This window comes from Podarcis pityusensis (assembly GCF_964106645.2).
Source record: "Podarcis pityusensis genome assembly, chromosome: 3".
Taxonomy (NCBI): Eukaryota; Metazoa; Chordata; class Lepidosauria; order Squamata; family Lacertidae; genus Podarcis; species Podarcis pityusensis.
The window spans coordinates 50313894-50335030 of NC_138026.1; the positions used below are offsets into that span (position 1 = coordinate 50313894).

Genomic DNA, 21137 nt, shown 5'->3' on the forward strand with positions numbered 1-21137 from the left:
AAAGGGATAGCTATGTTAAGTTCAAGGAAATCATCGACATACTAATGGATGCAATTAATCATTCAGATGCAGAAAACTCACATAGACTTCAGAGCTATAGCATGATGATTCTAACTTACACTGAATATTGTTACCCAGAGTAAGAGAAAGGAGTACTATAATTTTGATTCAGTATTCCATAAGCTGTAACTGCACGACCATATGGAGGAAACCAACAATCCTATCCCTGATAACTCGGGAGTCCCAAAGATTTATGTAGGACTTGCCCCAAAGCAATAACACATAGGACTGTAACTTACAATGGGAGTTTTAGTATTTCAAGCTGAATGAAGTCAAGTAATTCAGAACCACTTACTTAAGTGGAAGGTATAGCCAGGATAAAACACAGTGCAGTGGGACATTTATCCAGGGAGATAAGCCAGCCCAAGGTATAGAGAGAAGGACTATTTTTCCCCATCATAGCAGGAAGGACATGCTAAGTGCATTTTTACTTTTTATTTCAAAACAACTTTTAGACAAATGTTCTTAGTATACAAATCTGTTTTCTTTTTACACAATATAAAGAAATGCTCCCTCATTGCTTCTCAGTACAAAGGCTGCCCCCCCACCCCGCCCCTCGCAAGCTTAAAGATACAACTACAGAAGTGCTTATTTTATACAAGGGGGTATTGAATACAATGCACCATGTTAGTCACCAAATTGCAGGTTGAATACTAGTTGTTGTACAGAAATATTCTAGTGTTTAAAATCAAAGAAAAGTGAACGTGCGACACCATAAACAGTGCAAGTTCGAGTAAGGCTGAGTCAGTAACCACCACAAGGGTCATTGCAAAAGGAAGAAGGGAAGAGTTTCAAAATACTGAGATTTTTAAAAGCCATTTAATCAACAGTCTGACAGCAGGTTTACCTAGAGTTCTTTAATGCCATAAAGATCAATGCAAAGAACACACAGTGCTGTTAGTATATCGAAGGCTTCTGGTGCCAGTTTGTTTGCAGCATGCTAAAAACCTTAAACTACATATCTTAGACGAAGTATGTCACCACTAACATTTATGCCAGTTAAAGTGTTGTGCAGCATTCAAGCATGTCTTATTTTGGAGGGCGTGTAGGTTTTGTCTATTACTTCATCCTGCAAGAACATATGAAGACAGCGTTCGTTCTGCGCCAAGGGGTGGCCTGCAACTCTAGAATTTGAGAATAAAACAAAATTAGACTTCCAGTTTTAAAAATCACTCTCCCACCCCGAACTTTCAGGAAGATTTCCAATTTAGACTTGCTTTTAAATACCCACAACAACAAAAATCAAACTTCCCTATCTTAAGTGGCATTTAAACAACTCTACCAACGGCTAATGGGCTACCACCCACCCACCAGTTACCAGAATTAGCATCCTATCAGCATGACTGCTTTCAGAGAGATCATACTGCAAATAAGTCATCATTCCTGACAAAGGTTAAGGGGGGGGGGTCTGTGGTAGGACTCTAACGTACCCTCCCCCACCCTCAGGGAAAATAGAGCAAATGACATTATTAGCCATTTGAAATTTTGAGCACATCCTATATGCAAAGACTCAGCAGCAAACCTACTTTCCCAAGAAACAGCTGCCAAGTTAAAGACAGCCTTAGAAGGTATCCAAAAATCTGGGGCTGTATTCAACTGTGCAACTAATCTTTTTCTTTCGCATCTCCTCCACCTCCCACTCAGCCTGCAGTATTCAGTAGGTCCACCTGACTTTGGAGAAGGAAAGATTGCTTACAAAAGCTGCCACTCCCCTCCTGCAGCCACTGGATGCCATCTGAGATGTTGAGAGCTCATGGATGATAGAAGCCAGCTATGAAAAGATCACTGGCCCATCTTGCCTAGCACTGTTAATTGCTTTCAGACTCTGCGCTGTCAAGTCAGACAACCCTTCCCAAGGCCTGCTACCCAAATTCCCTTCGCTAGAGACAGGCCGCATTTCCACAGCAGTTTATTCCATTTACCCAATGTTCTCCTTCTAATTTCCATGTTATATTGGAGCTTTCCACAAGATAAAAGCCACATCCAAAAAGGTTTGTCAAGTTTAGTGCCAATTCCTGTGTCATTTGCAAACAAGCCCCCCCCCCCCCCCCCCGGACGCAATCTGTTTGCAAATAACATGAAAACCTCAGCAATATTTCACTGTATTTCTGGAAGTGGCTTTGACGTTCTGTGAAAGCTCAAATATAATGTTGAAATTAACAGAATCAACAGCCGTGTGACTGCAGCCACTGTCTAATCCGATGTCATAAGCACAAATTTCATGCCATTGAACTGCAATTATGAAGCTATTGGGACAAATACTAAAATGACAATGAGAAGCATTTTCATATTCCTATTTTATATGCAAATAAAGTCCATGCACAATTAAAGGTGACCATCATGTCCAAATAAGTTATTACCAAATGAGCTGGACTTTCAGAACTGTGTGTTTGATTTGATAATGTTCATCTTCTCCTTTGATTTATTAGAGGGAGGATGACCAGTATTGGTTCCAAGAAGCAAAATGGGATGGGGAACTATGGAACCAATCCTGGTCATCCTCCCTCTAATAAATCAAAGGAGAACTGGGCAGTAGTAGGCTCAGCCTTCTTGCAGCAAAATAAAATAGTTCATATCCAGATGCCTTAAAATAGGCAAATTTCAGAAAGCAGGATGGAGAAGCAAGTGAAAAATGCATTCCCAACTACCTGTTATATCCCCCTCCAATTTCAGGATTGGAAAGCCTATAGGCAACTGCCAAAGAGGCAAAACTACCATGCAACTCCAGTCACTGTCCCCTCTGACCTAATACGGAAGCCAAGGCTTAACTGTTCCAGTAAGCAAATCTGAAGAGACGGCCACCCTAGCCAAGGCTATGTGTAAAAACCATTTTGCCACATTACGAGCATCAGCTTCTCAGGCTGCGTAGTCAGATTGTAACCTAACTGTTCCAGCTGATGAATCGCAGCCCCTCCCCCCAGCCTTATTTGTATGATTCTATCTTTACATGCTGTAATTTTAGCAATTTGCATAAATTAAGCAAAACTGAAACAAAACCCAGGTCACGACAAATACTTCAATCATTGCAGCAAAGGTTAAAGCGTTTGTACACTGTTCAGCTTGGATGCTGATAGCGCTTAGATGCAAGTTCAACCCTGAAAGTAGTTCAGGAGCATTTAAAAAGGTGAACTGAGCTTTGCGTGGTATGAGAGCAACTGCACTGCTAAACCCACCGGAGCCAGTGACAGATGTAAGCATGTATAATGTGGTTGCCTTTACACAACTGACATTTCTACACAACTCAAGAAATAGAATAGTGCACTTACTTGTTTATGAATTGTTCAAGCCCTTGCTTCCTTTCCTCTATAAAAGAGTCATCAAATATCCCATCGTCTCCTCTAAAAGGCAATTGGCGGAAAAAAGCTTTTCCAGGCAAGGGAGGCACTACAACCTGAAAGACAGTTGTGATCTAAATTACTAACACACTGAAAAACAGACTGCTTATTTTATGCAGAGAGCATCTAGCTTTTAATACAGTGCCTAGAAAATTTGTTTTAGGAGTACATGGGCTGTACCCTTTCCTTAGACATGGCACTCGAGATGGATGGCTGATTTAATATGGGATGCACAGAAGTGCCAAGCTTAAACACAGCTGCAAGGATTCAGAATGGCCTGTGCTCGGGTCACAGTAAATTCCAGAACTGAGTTGGCAATCCTTACCACCACCACTGACACCACATTACTTAACAGCCCAGGGCAAGCTTTTTCAGTGCCACAACACCTTTGTATCCACGAAAATGTTTTGCCTTACCTTACTCTCTCTTTCTAGTTCACTTCGAAGCCATTCAAAGTCACTGTATCTTCGCCTGACACAAGACTCCTTCAATTTGAAAATAGGAAGGTTTGTCTAAAGAAAAGGAAAGGGGGGAAAATGTCCCATCACTGTTCATCAACAATAGAGTACACAGGCTTGATTATGCTGAGACTGTCTTCCTTCCCAACACTGGATTCAGGATGTATTGCTCATACGCTACAAGCCCAAGTGCCAAACTTAACATCGCTGTGAGGGCTAAGTATGGAGACTTTACTATTTTAGCTCTAATTGTTGCCCACAAAAGGTAAGGATCTGTCCTACCCCTTCTGGATGATAAGTACTTATCTCCAGGCTGATGCTGGCATTGCAGCACTGCCTATCCTAATCATTAAAAAATTCATACTAACAACTAATCATAGCCTCACTCTAGAACATTTTCTGAACACTTTTCTGCACAAAGTTTCATTTCATTTCAGGGAGCCTGTAGACTTCACTCTTGAAGCACCCATCATTCCCTCTGTCCACTTCTTGGTTAGGTCACCCAGCATGACTAAGGAAGCTTGCTCCAAACTGGGCCCGAATCCAGAATTTATAGCTTGTTGAATTCTAGACTTGATGTCCTCTTTGATGTACAGAGCAACACTGTCAATCTACCTTTTCCTACACTTTATTATTATTATTTAAAACTTACATCCTGTACTTGGTTGGAAAGCCCTAGGACAAGTTACAACAAATGCATACATAACACAATAGCAAAAGCTTCGCAGTACACAGGCATGTGTTACTGTTTTTAAAAGCCAGCCTGAGAAAACAGGTCTTCAGGCAGCACCAAAACGTGTATGATGTTGGCACCAGCCTACCCTCCAGCCAGGGAGATATTGTTAAGAAAACCTTCAGGTGGACAACTGATCCCTCATTTTCCCTTTAGGCTGGGCTCTCCGCCCCCAGCAGATCTCATTTCATGGGCTAGATGTTAGAAGAGATGTGTTCCTGAAGTAAACTGGGCCCCAAGCCATTTGGGCATTATTTAACAAAAGTTGTACCCTAAAAATTAAAAAGAAATCTAAACAGAACTAGTTCAAACATATCCACAATGCAACCTTGAAATCTGGTTCAGTGGTAGATTAGCAACCACTGAAATTCATTAAGAGTCCCTGTTGTATGGGTCATGGCATAGTTGCACACGTTTGCAAGGATGACCACTAGCGCAACAGGACTTCCCCTTCCTGCCCCCCGCACCATCCCCAAATCTGGTGGGGTGGGGGAACCCAGAACAGATTTGGGAGGATGCAGGGGGGAAGAGGAGAGAACATCCCATTATGCAAGGAGAACGCTTGCCTTAGCACTATGTTGAATACCACCCATGAGCTCTTGGTATTAAAGCTTCTATTCCCCCCACCCCCACCCCAAAACTGGCTCAGGAGGTCAGGAGAACCCTTGGAAGAGTAGAGGGGGGAGGAGAAGGGAGATTGCTCAGTATGGCAATCCAAAATGCTTGCCCTGACTAAATGATCACCTTAGTGTGACGCTGAAATCCTCCCACTGTGCTCCATCATGTACAGCAACATCTGTATGTACATGGTGTGAAACCCAACCCAAGCGGAATTAAGAAGGCCCTTGCATTTTCCCAGGTAAGCACAACACTGTTCATTGTATTAATGCCTTAAGGTATATTTTTTCTCTTAACGAGTTCCTTTATGCTAAAAAGTCATGCTTGCATTGAAAGACGCTGGCTTTTGTAAAGGCATTTTTGTCCCAGGCAGGGAACACCACTATACAGTTTCCCCAGAGCTCAGGAGTAAAGATTCCCAGAATAAAAACAGTGGATTATTGCTCTCTAATTTCACCTTTTGGCTTCTTAGCAGAGTTCCAAATTAAGTCACTGTAAGTGTGTAAGGCCTGTAGAGTTCTAGTGTTTTCTGCAGGTGAGATTTTCACCTTTAACATTCCATTTGCTCAAGTTACTTAATCCTTCTTGTTAACTGCTCTTTTATTCAGTAAGTTAAGATAAAGCAGTGAAAGGAGTGCCTTGGAAATTCTTATTTCTTGGTACAGGAGCCTATAAAAGTTAATCTCCAAGCAATATATAAGGCTTAGAAGTACAGTGTTAGGTAAAATGAGCTGGCCCAATACAGGTACCCCTCCATTTTTCCTCCTTTGAACTTCTGACACAATCATGATTTAGACTCCCAACACATTTAGCTGTTTCACTCTTGCCAAGTCGTTTCCTGTTAAGATATAAGCTATCTTAAGACAGCTGCTTAGAGAACTGAAAAGAAGCGTGAGATTTTCTGCCACACTGGTTAACACTTCAGATACATGCTTCTAGTACATAGTCTGCAGCAGTGAATTTATCCTGGATTCATCCTAACCACTGTGCTTTCCCCCCCTTTTTTCTTCTTTTTTTTTGCAATTACTTTAAAACCAAGTACAGTGGTACCTCGGGTTAAGAACTTAATTCATTCTGGAGGTCCGTTCTTAACCTGAAACTGTCCTTAACCTGAGGTACCACTTTAACTAATAGGGCCTCCTGCTGACGCCGCAGCGCGATTTCTGTTCTCATCCTGAAGCAAAGTTCTTAACCTGAGGTACTATTTCTGGGTTAGCCGAATCTGTAACCTGAAGCGCCTGTAACCCGAGGTACCACTGTATTGAGTATGTGAGAGGGAGAAATGACTTGAAATATAGAACCGAGAAGCTAAAAAAGCTATTCATGATTCTTGCAGGATATCTTCAAGACGGCAAATGAGATATTCTACATCACTGATATTCAACTGGTGGGTTGGTAGCTTCTACATGGTTGCAACAGCAGTGCTAACTTCATACAAATATGGTGGTGGTGGTGAGAATTAAGAAATGGCTTCAGTACATGTTTGGGTTAAAGGCGGGTCCCAGGTCTGAAGACTACTGATCTATTCCAATGAGATATGCATAAGTGATAAGGGCTGCACTGCTCCAACCTTGAAGTCAATAATTTGCTCTGAGGCAGCAGCAATTCATTCCAGCAGACCAACTGCTAAAACTACATCAGAGCCTCAAGGACAGAGAAGGTGTAACTTTATATGTGTCAGCAAGGCTAGATTACACTTGGATCCATCTCAAGTAATGAAAGGGAACACAAAGGTCCCAGTCTGATGAATTGTATGCTTTTACAACATTATAATGTAGGATCAATGGTGCAGTTTAGGCTCTGACCTCCCAAACCTATTTTGTTGCAACTCAGGGGTGTTTTTTATTAAACAAACACCTATTTATGTTGACATTTAGTTACAAAGTTTATATCCCACCCTTCTTCCAGAGAGCTCAAGATGATTTAACATTAAGGGATGGGGAACCTGTGGCCTTTCAGGTGCTGTTTAACCACAATTTCCATCCTCCTTTGCCACTGGTGATGCTTGCTGGGGCTGGTGGGAATTGGAAATTGTAATCTCCTAAAGAGCCATAGGTTTCCCGTGATGCCCTGCTTTACCTTCATAACCAGCTTCATGGCTGAGTAGGGATTAGATCCTGGGTGTCTCTAGCTCTAGCCCAGAACTAACCGCTACACTGGCTCACTTGACATACTGGCCCTTAAGAGTCAATGCAGCGTTGTAGCCATGTGTTAAGTATCTGGTTCAGGATTCACATCCGTGGCAAATTCATTTGTAACCACCTCATCAGCTGCTTTCTGAAACACTGGGATTAAACACCAACCTTCCTCACATTTTTACCAACAATCTTCGCAGGAGATTTGCATTTGCACACTGAAAAATAGACTAGAAGGTTCCATGTCCTAAACAACCTCAAGGTAAACCCATACAGTGGTACCTCGGGTTAAGTACTTACTTCGTTCCGGAGGTCCATTCTTAACCGGAAACTGTTCTTAACCTGAAGCACCACTTTAGCTAATGGGGCCTCCTGCTGCCGCCACGCCGCCGGAGCACGATTTCTGTTCTCATCCTGAAGCAAAGTTCTTAACCCGAGGTACTATTTCTGGGTTAGCGGAGTCTATAACCTGAAGCATATGTAACCTGAAGCGTATGTAAACCGAGGTACCACTGTAAATCTATAACACACCTGCAAGAAAAGACGCCCTGAAGAGTCTCTGGACAAAGCCATTGTGTAACTTACACCAATTTTGATGCCACCTTCATAGTAGCTAGCCTTCCTACAACTCAGTTGTCAACAGGGAGGTGTGGGTGCTTCTAAAAGCAACCAGGTGCTCCCAATAAACTTTCTATAGTTAGCTATCAGGCAGAAGTGTATGATGTAAAACAAGCATATCTGAGACTCTCTTGCATGTGCCACCTACACATTATGAAGGAGTTTAGGAGAAGTTACAATGCTCTTCTACTGCCTCCTGCTGGCAGAGTCTCTCTGGTTAACATTATTTGGATACCTGGTGAACCTTTCTTAATTCTGCTAAAGAGATGTGATTGCTGTTAAAAAGGTTTAAATTTAAGAGGAAGCCAAAGCATTTTTGTAAGCCACTCATCCATCTTGACTAACAGGTGGGGCAATATCTTTCAACAAATTAAAAAAAAATGTGATTATGTGTGGGCCATCACATACTCACCCCCCCCAGGAGAATTTCCATCTGGAAAAGCCAGTCCGCCCCCCCCCCCCCGATCTTCATTTATACACCTTTACTTGTATCAATTATGCATGTTGGAAAAATACCACCACCACTGACCAGGATCATCACTTCCCAATATGTTTAAGTGGCAAGATTCCTTTTTCAAATACTATGCAAAGATGTTACACTATATAAAACCAGATTCAAAACTGACCTTCCTTTTAAGTGCATGGCAAGCACTGGAGGACGGAGTGAAATTATCTAGATGAGTCGAGAGTTCTCTTATACTACTCTCTTCATGAGTCAACAACCCTTAACACACCATCAATGGTAGTTCCATTTTAAAAATGGAAGGTATATTAATCAGTTCCTCCCAAACCTGAGTTTTTTCCATCTTGCATGACATGCCATAAGATGCATGCAAGTGGGAAAGTCAAAATGATGTATAGCAACAAGAAGTCCTTTAATAGGTTCTGAGATATGAAACTGAAGGGAGGTTCTAAAAAAGGCCCTTTTTCTAAAAGATAACTAGAATAAGTGCTAACTGATTGTAGCCTATACAAACACAGCACTAGAAAGATCAAGTACTCATAGATTGGGCTTTGATACAAGATGCCATTCTGAATTATTAGAAGCGAAAGGGTATTCATCACGAATGTGTGATATTTCCACTGACTGATCAGCAACGCTACCAGATACTTATGATAGAAAAATAACCTTGAATCACTCTGCCAAATGTGTGTTGCCAAACCCATGATTACGGGGATAGAAGAGACGTTTGTAAGAGAATTGGTAGAATTCTCGGAATTAGTGCTGCCAGGTCTTAAACTCTAAGCAGTGTTTCTCAACCTTGGATCCCCAGATGTTGTTGGACTACAACTCCAATCATCCCTGAGCTCTGGCCTTGCTAGCTAGGGGTGATGGGAGTTGTAGTTCAACAACATCTGGGGACCCAAGGTTGAGAAAGGCTGCTAGAGGCATTACAAAAAGGAAGTTCAAACTGCCCACAGCAGTACTTCAGGGCAAATCCATAACATCCGTACTACAGGGCAACTTGCAGAGCTTCCGTAAACTTCCGTAAACCACTGGGTACCGATTCTGTCAGCCATTCAACAAATTTGTACATGTTTTATTTATGTGGATGCAGCCCTTGGAGGGTGTTCATGTTGCCTGTCAAGCCAATATTTCAGATTGGGCAGTTATTTGGACATTTGCCACAGTGATAATAAGCCTTAGTCATTAAAAGAGAAATAAGGCTCACACAGGGGGATTTTAAATTCTTGACATTAACCACAGTTTAGAACACTGTACATATCAGAATCCCAGAGGGCCACACATATTGTTAACAAGGACTACAGCGTATTTTTGGAGAGAGTATAGTAGCCTTGAAGGCTAAAAGCCTGCTATAACCAAGGGCCTAATGTGACAGACATTCAGTATCACGTTGGTCAAGGTCACGTTTGTTCAGAATGGTGCAAAATTACAAGAAACAAGTGTAAGCAGAGCTTCAAAGGTTTCATCAAGTACAGGAAGGTTGAATTTATGCCTTTGCAATTGTCTATCGAAAAGAGATTTCTCTCCTCCCTGTGTCTACCCTCTCCCATGTTTCTTAATTTGAATTATTTCTTACCTGCCCATCATCTTAAGTGATCCCAGAGTGGAGTACATCAAAGCAATTTAAAATCCAACAATGGCAACCATCAGCACAATGTCACCATAAAGCAAAGAGCAGATAAACATTGGTAAATGGCAGCTAATACCGTATTTCAAAATTCAGGCTATGGGAGAAATCTGCAGCAGGAACAATACCAGAAATCAAACAGCAGCGGCACATTTAGGAGGCTAAAAGTCTTAAGCACTCACAGTGTAAGTGGCCTGATTCTCAAATCCTAGTAGATAACTAGGGATAGATCAACTCGATGAAGTGTGGGGCACCAACAGAATGTTCTGCCAGCTGTCAAGGGCAATCCAGCCTCTTATGTAGGTTGCATCTGCAAAGAGATTCCTTACTGCAAGTCAGCAATCAGATGAAGATATCTGAAGGTGTATCTAATGTGGGTTCTTTAAAGCTTTTGAGAAGCTATCAGCTCTAACAGATAGCTAGTTGAATTCTTGCAAATATTAAATTTTGTATACTCCCGGAAACCAACAACCTACTGGGCTACTTCATTCTATATCACTGAAATTTCCTTACTGCATCCAGGGGTTCCCAAACTGTGGTCTGTAGACCATCAGTGGTCTGTGAGTTTCATTCAAGTTGTCTGAGGTGCATCTGTAAAAATACAATGAAAAACCATGCAGCATCTAGCACAGTACAGTATGGTTGCTACAATAGGCCGAAAAAGGATTAAGCGGTCCTCCAGGACCCTCTACAATTTTTCAAGTGGTCCTTGGGGGAAAGTTTGGAAATTACTGCTCTAGTAAAAAGGTCACCATGGCAGCTGGCACAACAGAAGCAGCAAATAAAATTCTCAAGCAATAGCCTCTGAGAATCCAGGAGCCACAAACTGCATTCCCTTTAAAATGCAGGTCAACAGTTTAGGAGTGAAATCTCTTCTCAAAAGACAGTGCAACCACTTTTGATCATCAAAAGAAACTCCTTCATACATGGATTGTTTTTGCTTATTTCCCCTCCATCCAACCCATCATAGGCCTCAGGTGGTCGGTCATTCAAAGACTACCATCATACTTGATTAAGATGGAAAGGAATAACAGCTGGGCATCATTAAGATACCAATGATAATCCACTCAAAATACACATTTCAGAAATCCTTCACCAGAAGTGTAATGTGAAATTTAAGGAATGAGAGACTGAATGGAACTTTTACAGAATGATGCATGAAGGCTCCCGGGAATCTGCAGGTGAAGTATGAGTAGAACTACTGCAAAGCAATGTTCCCCACTCAGATCCCCAGTTGGATCAGGGGGCTACCAGGGCCAATGGTACCAAACATGGCTAAGCAATCTGGGAAAACAAAAATTATTACATTCCTCCTCCGACGTCCCTCCTGGGGTAAGCTGCATGAAAGTTGCAAGAGAATCAGAACAAGCATCTTGTCCACAACCTTGAGTGTCAGTAATTGACACTTATCCAATAAAAGCCAATCAGAAGAGAATCTTAACACATCTTCTGTATTGACTTCAGTGTCAGAACAGATGCAAACTTTTTTGTCTGCAAAACTGTCTGTGACCTGCTAGACACATGTAATGATACCTGCATATGCAGAAATTCTCAAAAGCTTTAGTGGCCCTGCAGATGTTGAAATGTCACCCCTCAGCTCCAGGCACCGTAGCTCAACCAACCCACCGCTGATGTAGAAGCACTTAAAAGCTGCAAAGCTACTCCTAAGAAATCCCCTTCCCAATATAAGCCCTCCAGTTTGCATCAATAGTCAGCTATTGGGCATGCTAGCTCCAGCCATGACCAAAGGCTAGCCCCCTACGATATTCTGGGGGAGGGAGGAGGAGGAAGAGAGAAAACCACCAGAGGCGTAAGACCACTCAAGGTATACTAACCAATGACAGGAAAAGGAGCTTCTGAGACTCACAACAAACACATGCTTGCCAAACAGCTGAGTCATCAAGAAGGGGATGGTCCCTTTGCACTTCTGTTTTGCTAGATACATTACGACAGTTGCTCAATTCTGAAGAGGACTCCAGCCTCCAGGGACAGTTCCACTTAATGCTGTCAACACATGGGCTGAACTGCTTCTCTGTGCAGACTTCCTTCACCTCACGTCATATCACAACAACTCTGTAATAACACATCTGCTTTGTACTGTTTTTAACAGCAGGGGTGACATTCAGGCCTGCTTGCAAGAAAGCTCACAATCCTTCTGAGAAAAGGAAGGTGTGTGATGTGCGGCATCCTGCTGATGGACTCTGGACCACTGATCTCCAACAGAATATTTTTAATCAGCTAAGTGGCCTTACCCATGTATGAGCAGCTGTCAGCCCACCCAACAAGCCACCAGTTATATTATCCTCTAACACAGGTCGAGGAGAGTTCATAGCCTAATGGTCATTTAAGCATTTGTCTAGAACAGATCCACATTTTCAAACTTTTATTCACATTGAATTATTGACCCATGTTAGAGAACAGATTCTGGAATGGAGGTCCCAAGCAAAAATCATTAACTGATTTGGCAGGAATTGCTGACTATTAGCTGGTAGTCAGGGCTTCAAAGCACCTTGCAAAGGTCTTTGCAGGGGCTGCCAAATAACTTATCAGTGGTGCCTGCAAACCCCCTTTTGGCTCAGCCACCTAACATGAGGTGTGGGGCAGGTGGGTGTGGCCCATGGACCAGGGGTTCCCCATTGCCAAATAGGAGAGTCATAGTGTACTTAGCAGCTGTATGGAATCGTACTTTCTTTATCTCAGAGAAAACCAAGGTCTTTTTACATTAATTGATTAGAAATAATTCCTGGCAACACTAAATGGTCTGGCCTCAACCATGAAAAGTCACAATTTTTCTTGATATCTAGAAAATCATTATGAAGTTGCTTCAGTTAATTTACCAGCTGATTGTACATTCTTCCAAGTGTATAATCAGTTTAAGAACAGGTCTAAAGTGTTTTCAGGAAGTCTCTTCTTAAAAGGCCAGAGAATTTTAGTATAAACACTGAAAATACTTAGGGTGGGATTCAACTAATGAGTCATGTCAGCTGTGCAAGGACTTCTGCTTGCACAATGGGGCTTTCCCCTCTCCTTGCAAACTCCCCACTCCACTCCACCCCACCCCACCCCACCCCGCGACTGGCTGTGGAGTTAAGCAACTCCCCAGAGCAGTGCAGAGAGGAGGGATCATTCTGTCTGACAAGCTCAACTTGCCCCGACAGAACGATAATCTTAGCAAAACATCAAATTCCTTCCTTAGTATTTACATAAGTATAGCTTTACATTATTTTTCTGTCACCAAAGGGAATTATTCAATATATTACTTTTTGAAATTATCTAATATTTGAGTGTCATGATGTATTGATTGCATTTGTCTTGTGAGCCACACTGGGCTTAGTTAAAATGGAAAAGGAGCATACAAACTGAAATAAAAATAATACATCAGGGACTTCTATCCCATGACTAAGTATACTTCAGACAGAGCAAGCACATGCTCAAGTAAGTGTTGCTTAATATTGTTGCCACCCGCATTTCTCCAGAAAGACTTTAGTTTGGCTCTTCAAAGTTGCTGAAGAGCAGAAAAGGAAGGAAAGAAAAAGCAGAAGGAAATATAGAGGATATAGAAGTGTTCAGCTTGGCCCCTCAAATCAGCAGAATTTGCAAGAGCATCATTCCAAGGACAATTTAATTAACCCGATACTCCGTTCTTAAAGAGATCATTTGACTCAGGACAATTGAGAGAAAGAAACATGCACCCATATCACCCAGTTTGGAAGAACACAGTAACTGGAAGAGTAACCTGAAAGGAAAATACCTGGTTCTAGGACAGCATATCTAATATCAGTGGAATCAGACACTTTTGTTCGATTCAGAGATGAACATTTTATCCCACCTTGCAACTCTGAGAATGATTGTGTAGTTCTATAACATGCCAAGGCAGTAACTCATCAGCAGCACCAAGGTATTTTTCTTCTAATCCCAAGTCAGACATATACTTTTCTCCTTTGTAATTTTTGATCAGAATGCAACTTCTACAAAAGATGCTGACAAAAATTTAAAAAAACTATTTGATTTGTTAGTGTTTAAGCTACAATATTTTAAAACCAACCTGAACTTTAAACACTCTTCAAAACTCTAAGATCCTCTTATGAACAACTACTTTTCTTTAAAGGGAATGAACTGTGAAAAAACTAACTTTGTCAGTCATCATACAAGTACATGACATTGATACTGGTGGACTGGCAAGTCACAAGCTTCACCCACCAAAGCAGCTAAGTGACCTTAAAACTTGCTTGATAATTGGCTTAATTCTTCTGTATTCATGATGCAAGCAATTCTAATGCAGTGTGACAGGATTATGAGTTATTTGAAATAAAGCAATTATTCATCATTTTCTAAACAGTAGGAAAAACAGTGCGGCCTTCAAGGTTGTATAAAGGCTCTGAAGTTTAAAATCAGCATTTAAGTAACCAGTTTGCATGCACTTTTACATAGGAAATATCTAAGTAAGTGGAAAACTCTGATTTAAATCAATGGTGTATTTTGGCCTTTTTTCCTGCAATTTAACTCTCCTTGATCTAAATCAATCCAGCCAGGCTTGTGATGACAGAATGAACCATCTGCTGCTACACTGTTAAAATATCTGACTCTTAGTGCTGTTTAATCTTTGTGGTATAAACCACTTGAAGCAATATTCTATTACAATGATATTTCTGTTGCATCAAACTAGGGTACCTTTGCTTGATGGAAGAAGTGAAAGTAGACAAGTGACTCAATTCCTACTCTGGTTTTTAACTAATCAACTGTATGCTTCATGATTTGAGAGCAACTTTGTTGTTTAGAGTGGCATTTCATATTTCATGCTTGTCACTGTCAATGGGGAACACCTGACCTCTACGGTTTTCACTGTAAACAAAATATTACTCACTCAAAAGGAGCATGTAGTAGAACCATTTTTATCTGACTACAGTGCAATCTTCCAAGTCCAAGTAGAACTGGAAATACAACAGTAGAGAAACACGGAAATATGCTAGAGACCAAATAAATGTGAGTGGTGCAGATCAGATCCTTTTCAGGATTCGATCCTTTTCACAAATTTGAATAGAAGACTGCAATCCTGTGCACTTCTGAATAGACAAGAATATATTGGAAAAGCCTAAATGGTTTTGAGAGACAGAAAAGTTCTAGTCTCAGAGAGGACTGAGACAATTCAAGAGTTTCTTGTTGTGCCAGGAATGGTGCCCCACTCTAATTCTTCTCCTTTCCCACTTCACACAATGGAATGGGAGGAAGGTGCCATCTCACCCTTTGTCTCACAATGCTTTGGTCTAGACCCAATGAAAGCAAGTGTTTTGAATCCACTATTTTAGGAGTGCAGCTCCATAAGAAAGCATGCACTCGCCACAGTACCACAAAACAACGCTACTGATGTGTGCAAAGAATAGCTCTAACTGAAAGCTCACCCCACCCACTACTAATCTGCAGTTACAATTCTTGTCCATTTCAGATAAGAAGAAATCCTAAAGTGCTGTTAAAGTGGACTTTTATGCCTTCCTCACCTTCAATTTCTTCAGCGCCTGGATTCGTTAATAATGGAAAGCCAAAAAGGGTACAAACAGGATGTGTGTTTAGTTAGAGCATTAAGCCAATTCAATGAAGCTTTTCTTAGGTGGAGTGTTTAAGGCAGCAATTTATTTCTAAAAAATTGTGAACATGAAAGATTAAATCTACGTGCTTTATATTAAAAGTTAATATAGGTTAAGTGGTAAATGCAATATATAATAGCTTTTAAGTATCTAACCTGAGGCTTGCCAAGAAAAAAGGAGTTTCCATTAGAAAGGCTCAATAGTAACTTTTAGTTTAGTCTTAGAAATGCATCTGTCCTTGTCTTTTGTGAAAGCAATGTACTCAAGTTATGTGCAAATTCACGTTGTTGATACCTTCCAAGCTCTCAAATCAAGTGTGGTCTACAAATTAGTTTTAGCCTTGGGATTCTGAGACACTTAAAGATCTTCCCATAGTAACAGCACCAACAGCATAAAAGCAATATAAAAAAACCCCCTCATTTCCCATTAGTTTGATGGCTCAGGAGCTGGGGAGAGTAGATTTAGCAGGCAGGCACATCAACCAAAGCTTGTTAGGAATCATCAATCACTGGCTGCTTCAGATGTGATGCTAAGCCATAGTTACAGCAGTTTTCTTCAACATGGTGCCCTCCAGATGTTATTGAACTCTAATTCCCATCAGCTTTGGTCAGCATGGCCAGCATTGAGGGATGTTGGGTGTTGTGGTCCACAACATTCATGCTGATGAAGGCCAAGATGAGCCTAGACCGGCATGGCCAAACTTGGCTCTCCAGATGTTTTGGGACTACAACTCCCACCATCCCTAGCTAACAGTACTAGTGGTCAGGGAAGATGGGAATTGTAGTCCCAAAACATCTGGAGGGCCAAGTTTGGCCAAGCCTGGCTTAGACAAACCTCACATATATGTTCACCACCCCACCCCCATCAATGATCACAGGTTCAGAAGCTTTCACTTCTGTTTTATAAGAAACGCATCTTGCCATATCATCTGGACCCAAACTGTGGTTACTCTTACCTATGGTCTGTTTGAGCAAACCACCTTTAACTCATGGATTAGGAAGTTGACTTGTTTCAGCAAGCTATAGTTAAGATTAACCAGTCTGGAGTAATCTAAAACTGAAGTGAAAACTTCCAGTTTCCTTGAAGCTGCATCTAAGAACATTTCACCAGTGTTTAGTGTGTTGTGTGTAAACCGGTGGGTTTTTTAAATAGTAATAATAACAATAATAACAACAATCTTTTATCTCAGTTTCTAATTTCCTTCAACACTTCCTCTGGGCCCTTTCCCCTCAGAATAAGGAGATCCTTCTTCCCCCCCCCCCCCCGCCGCATCCCAAATTTCTGTCTCTCGGCCACCTTTGCTCAGCATGCAGGGAGTTGCTGGTATTGGCCCTGGTCTAACCATAAGGAAATGACCTGACTAGAAGACAGGATAGGCAGGTGAGGTACTGGGCTGGCTGAGGTACTGAAGGCCCACCTGAACATGGCTCAAGGCATACTGGTGGATCCCAGCCCATGGTTGAGAAACACTGAAATAGTGTGTTTGCCTTGGGCGATACCACATTTCTCTGACATTATAGGACTGTTAAAATGAAATGGGATAACCCTCTTCACAACAGGCTCTTAACCTTGAAGAGAAAAAGCAAGATACAAAGGTAATGAAGTCTGGTCCTTAAGCAGGCTAAATGCAAGGAAGTCACTGAAACTAAGTCCAGGTGAAACCAATTCATTTGCAAGGCAAACTGTAGTCCTCCAAGCATTTCATGGTCCCCACGAATCACAACTTAGCTGTTCTAGGAACCACTATTGGGCCAGGGTCTTCTTAGTAGTCATCATGGACGTAGACAGGATTTTTGTTAGGAGGGGCAGGACTTGGTTGGGAGAACAGGACTTTTGTTAGGGGGGGGCAGAACCAACGTGATTAGTCAGTTAATTAAGTATTTCTACTGTTCTACTTGATGTGGGGGCTGCTGCTCCCCTGGGCTACGCCCACGGTAGTCATGGCGTGGCAATGAAAATAAATTAATAAACAAACAGCAAGGAATTCTTTTTGCTATCACCATCTGCTGAAGGGGGTGCAGTCTTATATTTTGATCTGACAATTTGGTCATTCAAAATCTTCATGATAATACTGCACTCCGCAGCTTTCAAGGCAGCCCTAGCAACTGGTACACAACATCAACAAGTCTTGTGATGGGGTAGTACTAGAAGGGCATATTGTAGAGGTGCACTGAAGTTGGCACTGCCAGGCACAATTCACTAGTGTGAATGCCAGTTAGTACCCAAAGTAGGCAATATCCGCCAACTAGTTCCTCCACAGGTCATACATAAGCATTTTCTGAAGGCATGGGTTATACCTTGCTATCTAACAGCCTACACTACATCAGCAAGCATAGTTCATCAACTGGATCAGTTTAAAATATCGAGCCTTTCAGCTGGAACAGGATACAAGTTCAAGTGACATGCAGGACTGCACAGACAACCAAGTGCCAAAGAAGCAATCTAACAGATTAAAGGGAAACATGACTATATTCGGTAAAACTTTCCCACACTGGCACATCCTCAAGCAAAAGTTCTTCCTCAATTCATTAAGCTACCTTATTCCTAATTACTGTACTGGTCTATGATCTAGTACCCTCTACACTAAATGGCAGCAGCAGCTCTCCCAAGATCTTAGGAAGAGGTCTTCCCAGCCCTACTACATCAAGAGTTTTTCAACTGGCAATGGAAGGGCTTGAATTCAGGACCTTTGGAATGTGAAGCAATGTGCTATGGCTCCCTCTCTTTGAGTTATCTAACCTACACAACCTAAGCACATACATTCTTTCTCCTGTCCCACTCATGTACACAACCAGTTAAGATAACATTAGGCCATCTATTACCCTAGACCTTACTTACTTTCAGCAATCCATAAACATATTGTCCAATGGCTCTAGTTTGCATTATCACCCTCAGCTTTGCTAGAAATGCACAACCTGGTCCAGAGTAAATAGAAGCAACAAGAAATTTGTTACTTGTTTCAGATCAAACCTACTTTTACAACATTTATCATAAAAGGAAGAACAATTGTTAAACAAATGACGGTGGAAAACACCTTTAGACAAAGTGTCATTCTTAATAAATTCAAGAACTGTACATTCAAGGAGATGTAACGTAAAATTATTACTTCCTCAACCCTTGCATGACAGTTCTTCCATTACCTGAAAAGTGGGAGAGGGAAAGAGAAAACAAAGATAAATCCTTATTTTCTCCTGCCAGGTTGTCTAAAACCCAGAAGAGACAAGTGGCGGGCCCTGATCCACTACAGTGGTACCTCAGGTTAAGAACTTAATTCGTTCTGGAGGTCCATTCTTAACCTGAAACTGTTCTTAACCTGAGGTACCACTTCAGCTAATGGGGCCTTCCGCTGCCGCTGCATGATTTCTGTTCTCATCCTGAAACAAAGTTCTTAACCTGAGGTACTATTTCTGAGTTAGCAGAGTCTGTAACCTGAAGCGTCTGTAACCCGAGGTACCACTCTACTGCAGTTATAGAAGACCTTAAAGCCTTCCCCAAAGAATGAGATGGCACTATCTTAACTCTGTCAACTGCACAGCCTTGAGATTATCTTTTTGTTATCATGTAGACACAGTTAACACTATGAATTCGAGGTATTCCACCAGAGAATAAATTCCCTGGTTAGCCTTTAAGTTATAGGAATGCAGAGAATGTTACTATCACATGAGGGTGAGAATCAGAGAACAATGTATTTCCTTAATGTATAAGGCTGTTGTGGGCTTCCTTTTGGAGTTAAAGGCAGAGTACAAATACAGTAAGCGGACCAAAAGAATTACCATAATTGTTCAGAGGCAGTGACTACTACCAGTTACTAAACATTATATAGGGAAGCAGCACAATTTAAAGCTTTTGAAGGATGTATCACTGGAGGCCCTTCTCACAGCAGTTTTCTTTGTTCTCACATATCAGTAGGTACCCATAAGAGTATTGTGAATAACCAAAGTACAGCCATATCATGGAGACCCACACAAACAATGAGTATGGGAAGCCAGCTACACAGACTACTTAGCATAACTCTGGTGTGTGATGAGAGACATGGGGCCAGTATGGAACAGCACCAAGCTGAAGCACAATGCATTTCTGGACTGCAGAGATAAGGAACATTGAAACACACACACAGTTCCAGTTACAAGCATCTGAAGGAAGCCAAATTGGGATCTACATGTGCATTCAAGAACCTTGACATGCGCAGGCTCTGCATCAGACCTTTCATTCTGTATGAATATGGTGCTAACGGCATTCGGCATTCATATAGGAATCAACACTAGAAGATACTGAGAAAATGAACAGCTTAAAATATCTCTCCCTACACACACACACCTCTCCCCCACCCTCAACTGCACAGGATGTCACTGTCAACCTCAGCTCAGCTTGCCAGATCAGAGTGCTAACGACATATTGGTTATGTATATGGAACTGCAGCATCTTCTTTGAAGGTGTGCCAGGGAATCAGTGAGCTCTCCAGTGAGGAAATGCCCCTGACCTTCCATTGTGGGTGGGTGGGGGGAATGGAAAAGAAAGAGGGTATGAGGGTGGGGGATAAAAATAAGCCCTTCAGTTTGGCTCAGGCACTTCTAAGCTACACCCACCCAGCCAGCCAGGCAAGGCACGTATTTGAAGGAGGGAAGAGGCCTTACTGCTTGCAAGTAGCACAGCCAGGGCACCTCCACCCTCGCTCCCCACAGCAGATAAGCCCGAGACTCCAGCAGGGCCCGCCCGCCCCCATAATTCCCCATCCATCCGCCGACACCCCCCCCCCGCCGTCCCCTCCTCTCTGGGATCCCTCACCTTGACCCTCACGTCGTAGGTGGTGAAGCGGCCTCTGCCCACCCCCACCGTCTGAGGGTTGGAGACGTCGATCTCGAGAAAATTGCTCGGCGGCCCGTAGGCGTCGTTGAGGTTCTGCGGCTTCGTGATCAGGCGCCTGGTGTCCGCGATGGTCTCAGCCATTTCCCCCACCCGCGCGCGCCCGCTCGCTCTCAGCAAGACGACCCGGGAGGCAAAGGACCGCGGAGGAAGCACCGGGGAGGGGAGAGGGGGGAGCGCCGACGAGGGCAGGCAGGCGAGCGGGCGGGCGGGCGGGGAGGTCGCTCGGGCGTCACGGCGCAGCAGCCCCAGCCCAACCCCACCTCTCGCCTTCTTATTCACGGGTGACCAGCCGACGTGACGCCCCCGCGACACGCTCCGGCCCAGCCGCCGACCGCACCCGGAGGGAGCGAGCCCTGCTACGCGCGCAAAGCACCACGGGGCTTTGTAGTCTTCCTATCGGCGGGAGACCGCTTCGACGCGATGCGCAGCGGCCGCCGCGGGGACTACAACTCCCGCAATGCCGCGGCGATCCGTGCTAGAAGGGGCAAAGCGCAATTAGCGGAGCTTGGAGAATTTTCTTTGGGGGCCTTCCTGGATTCGAAAGGGGCGGGGCTAAAAAAGCTGGAGTGATCCTGGTAAATACCCCACACAGCTGGGGAAATAAAGGGGCACAGGCTCCGAATCGTAAGAATCCTCAGC

At 42.8% G+C, this 21137-nt stretch overlaps 1 protein-coding gene across 1 annotated transcript; it reads right to left on the reverse strand.

Moving 5' to 3' along the window:
• Window positions 1-860: 860 nt before the first annotated feature.
• Window positions 861-20802, reverse strand: SNX3 (sorting nexin 3). The gene is made up of 4 exons (XM_080998838.1): window positions 20418-20802; window positions 3812-3907; window positions 3327-3451; window positions 861-1184 (listed from the first exon to the last, which is right to left on the reverse strand). The coding sequence occupies exons 1-4, from the start codon at window positions 20577-20579 to the stop codon at window positions 1079-1081; spliced, it is 489 nt and encodes a 162-aa protein (XP_080854964.1). The 5' UTR covers window positions 20580-20802; the 3' UTR covers window positions 861-1078.
• Window positions 20803-21137: the final 335 nt, after the last annotated feature.

Bases quoted from the DNA above. Each gene is read 5' to 3' on its own strand.
- SNX3 (XM_080998838.1), bottom strand. From the start codon at position 20,579: ATGGCTGAGACCATCGCGGACACCAGGCGCCTGATCACGAAGCCGCAG. The intron at 3,908-20,417 runs GTGAGGGATCCC...CCTTTTCTTTAG, and splicing joins CCTACGACGTGAGGGTCAAG to ACAAACCTTCCTATTTTCAA. The intron at 1,185-3,326 runs GTAAGTGCACTA...CTCAAATTCTAG, and splicing joins CTTGAACAATTCATAAACAA to AGTTGCAGGCCACCCCTTGG.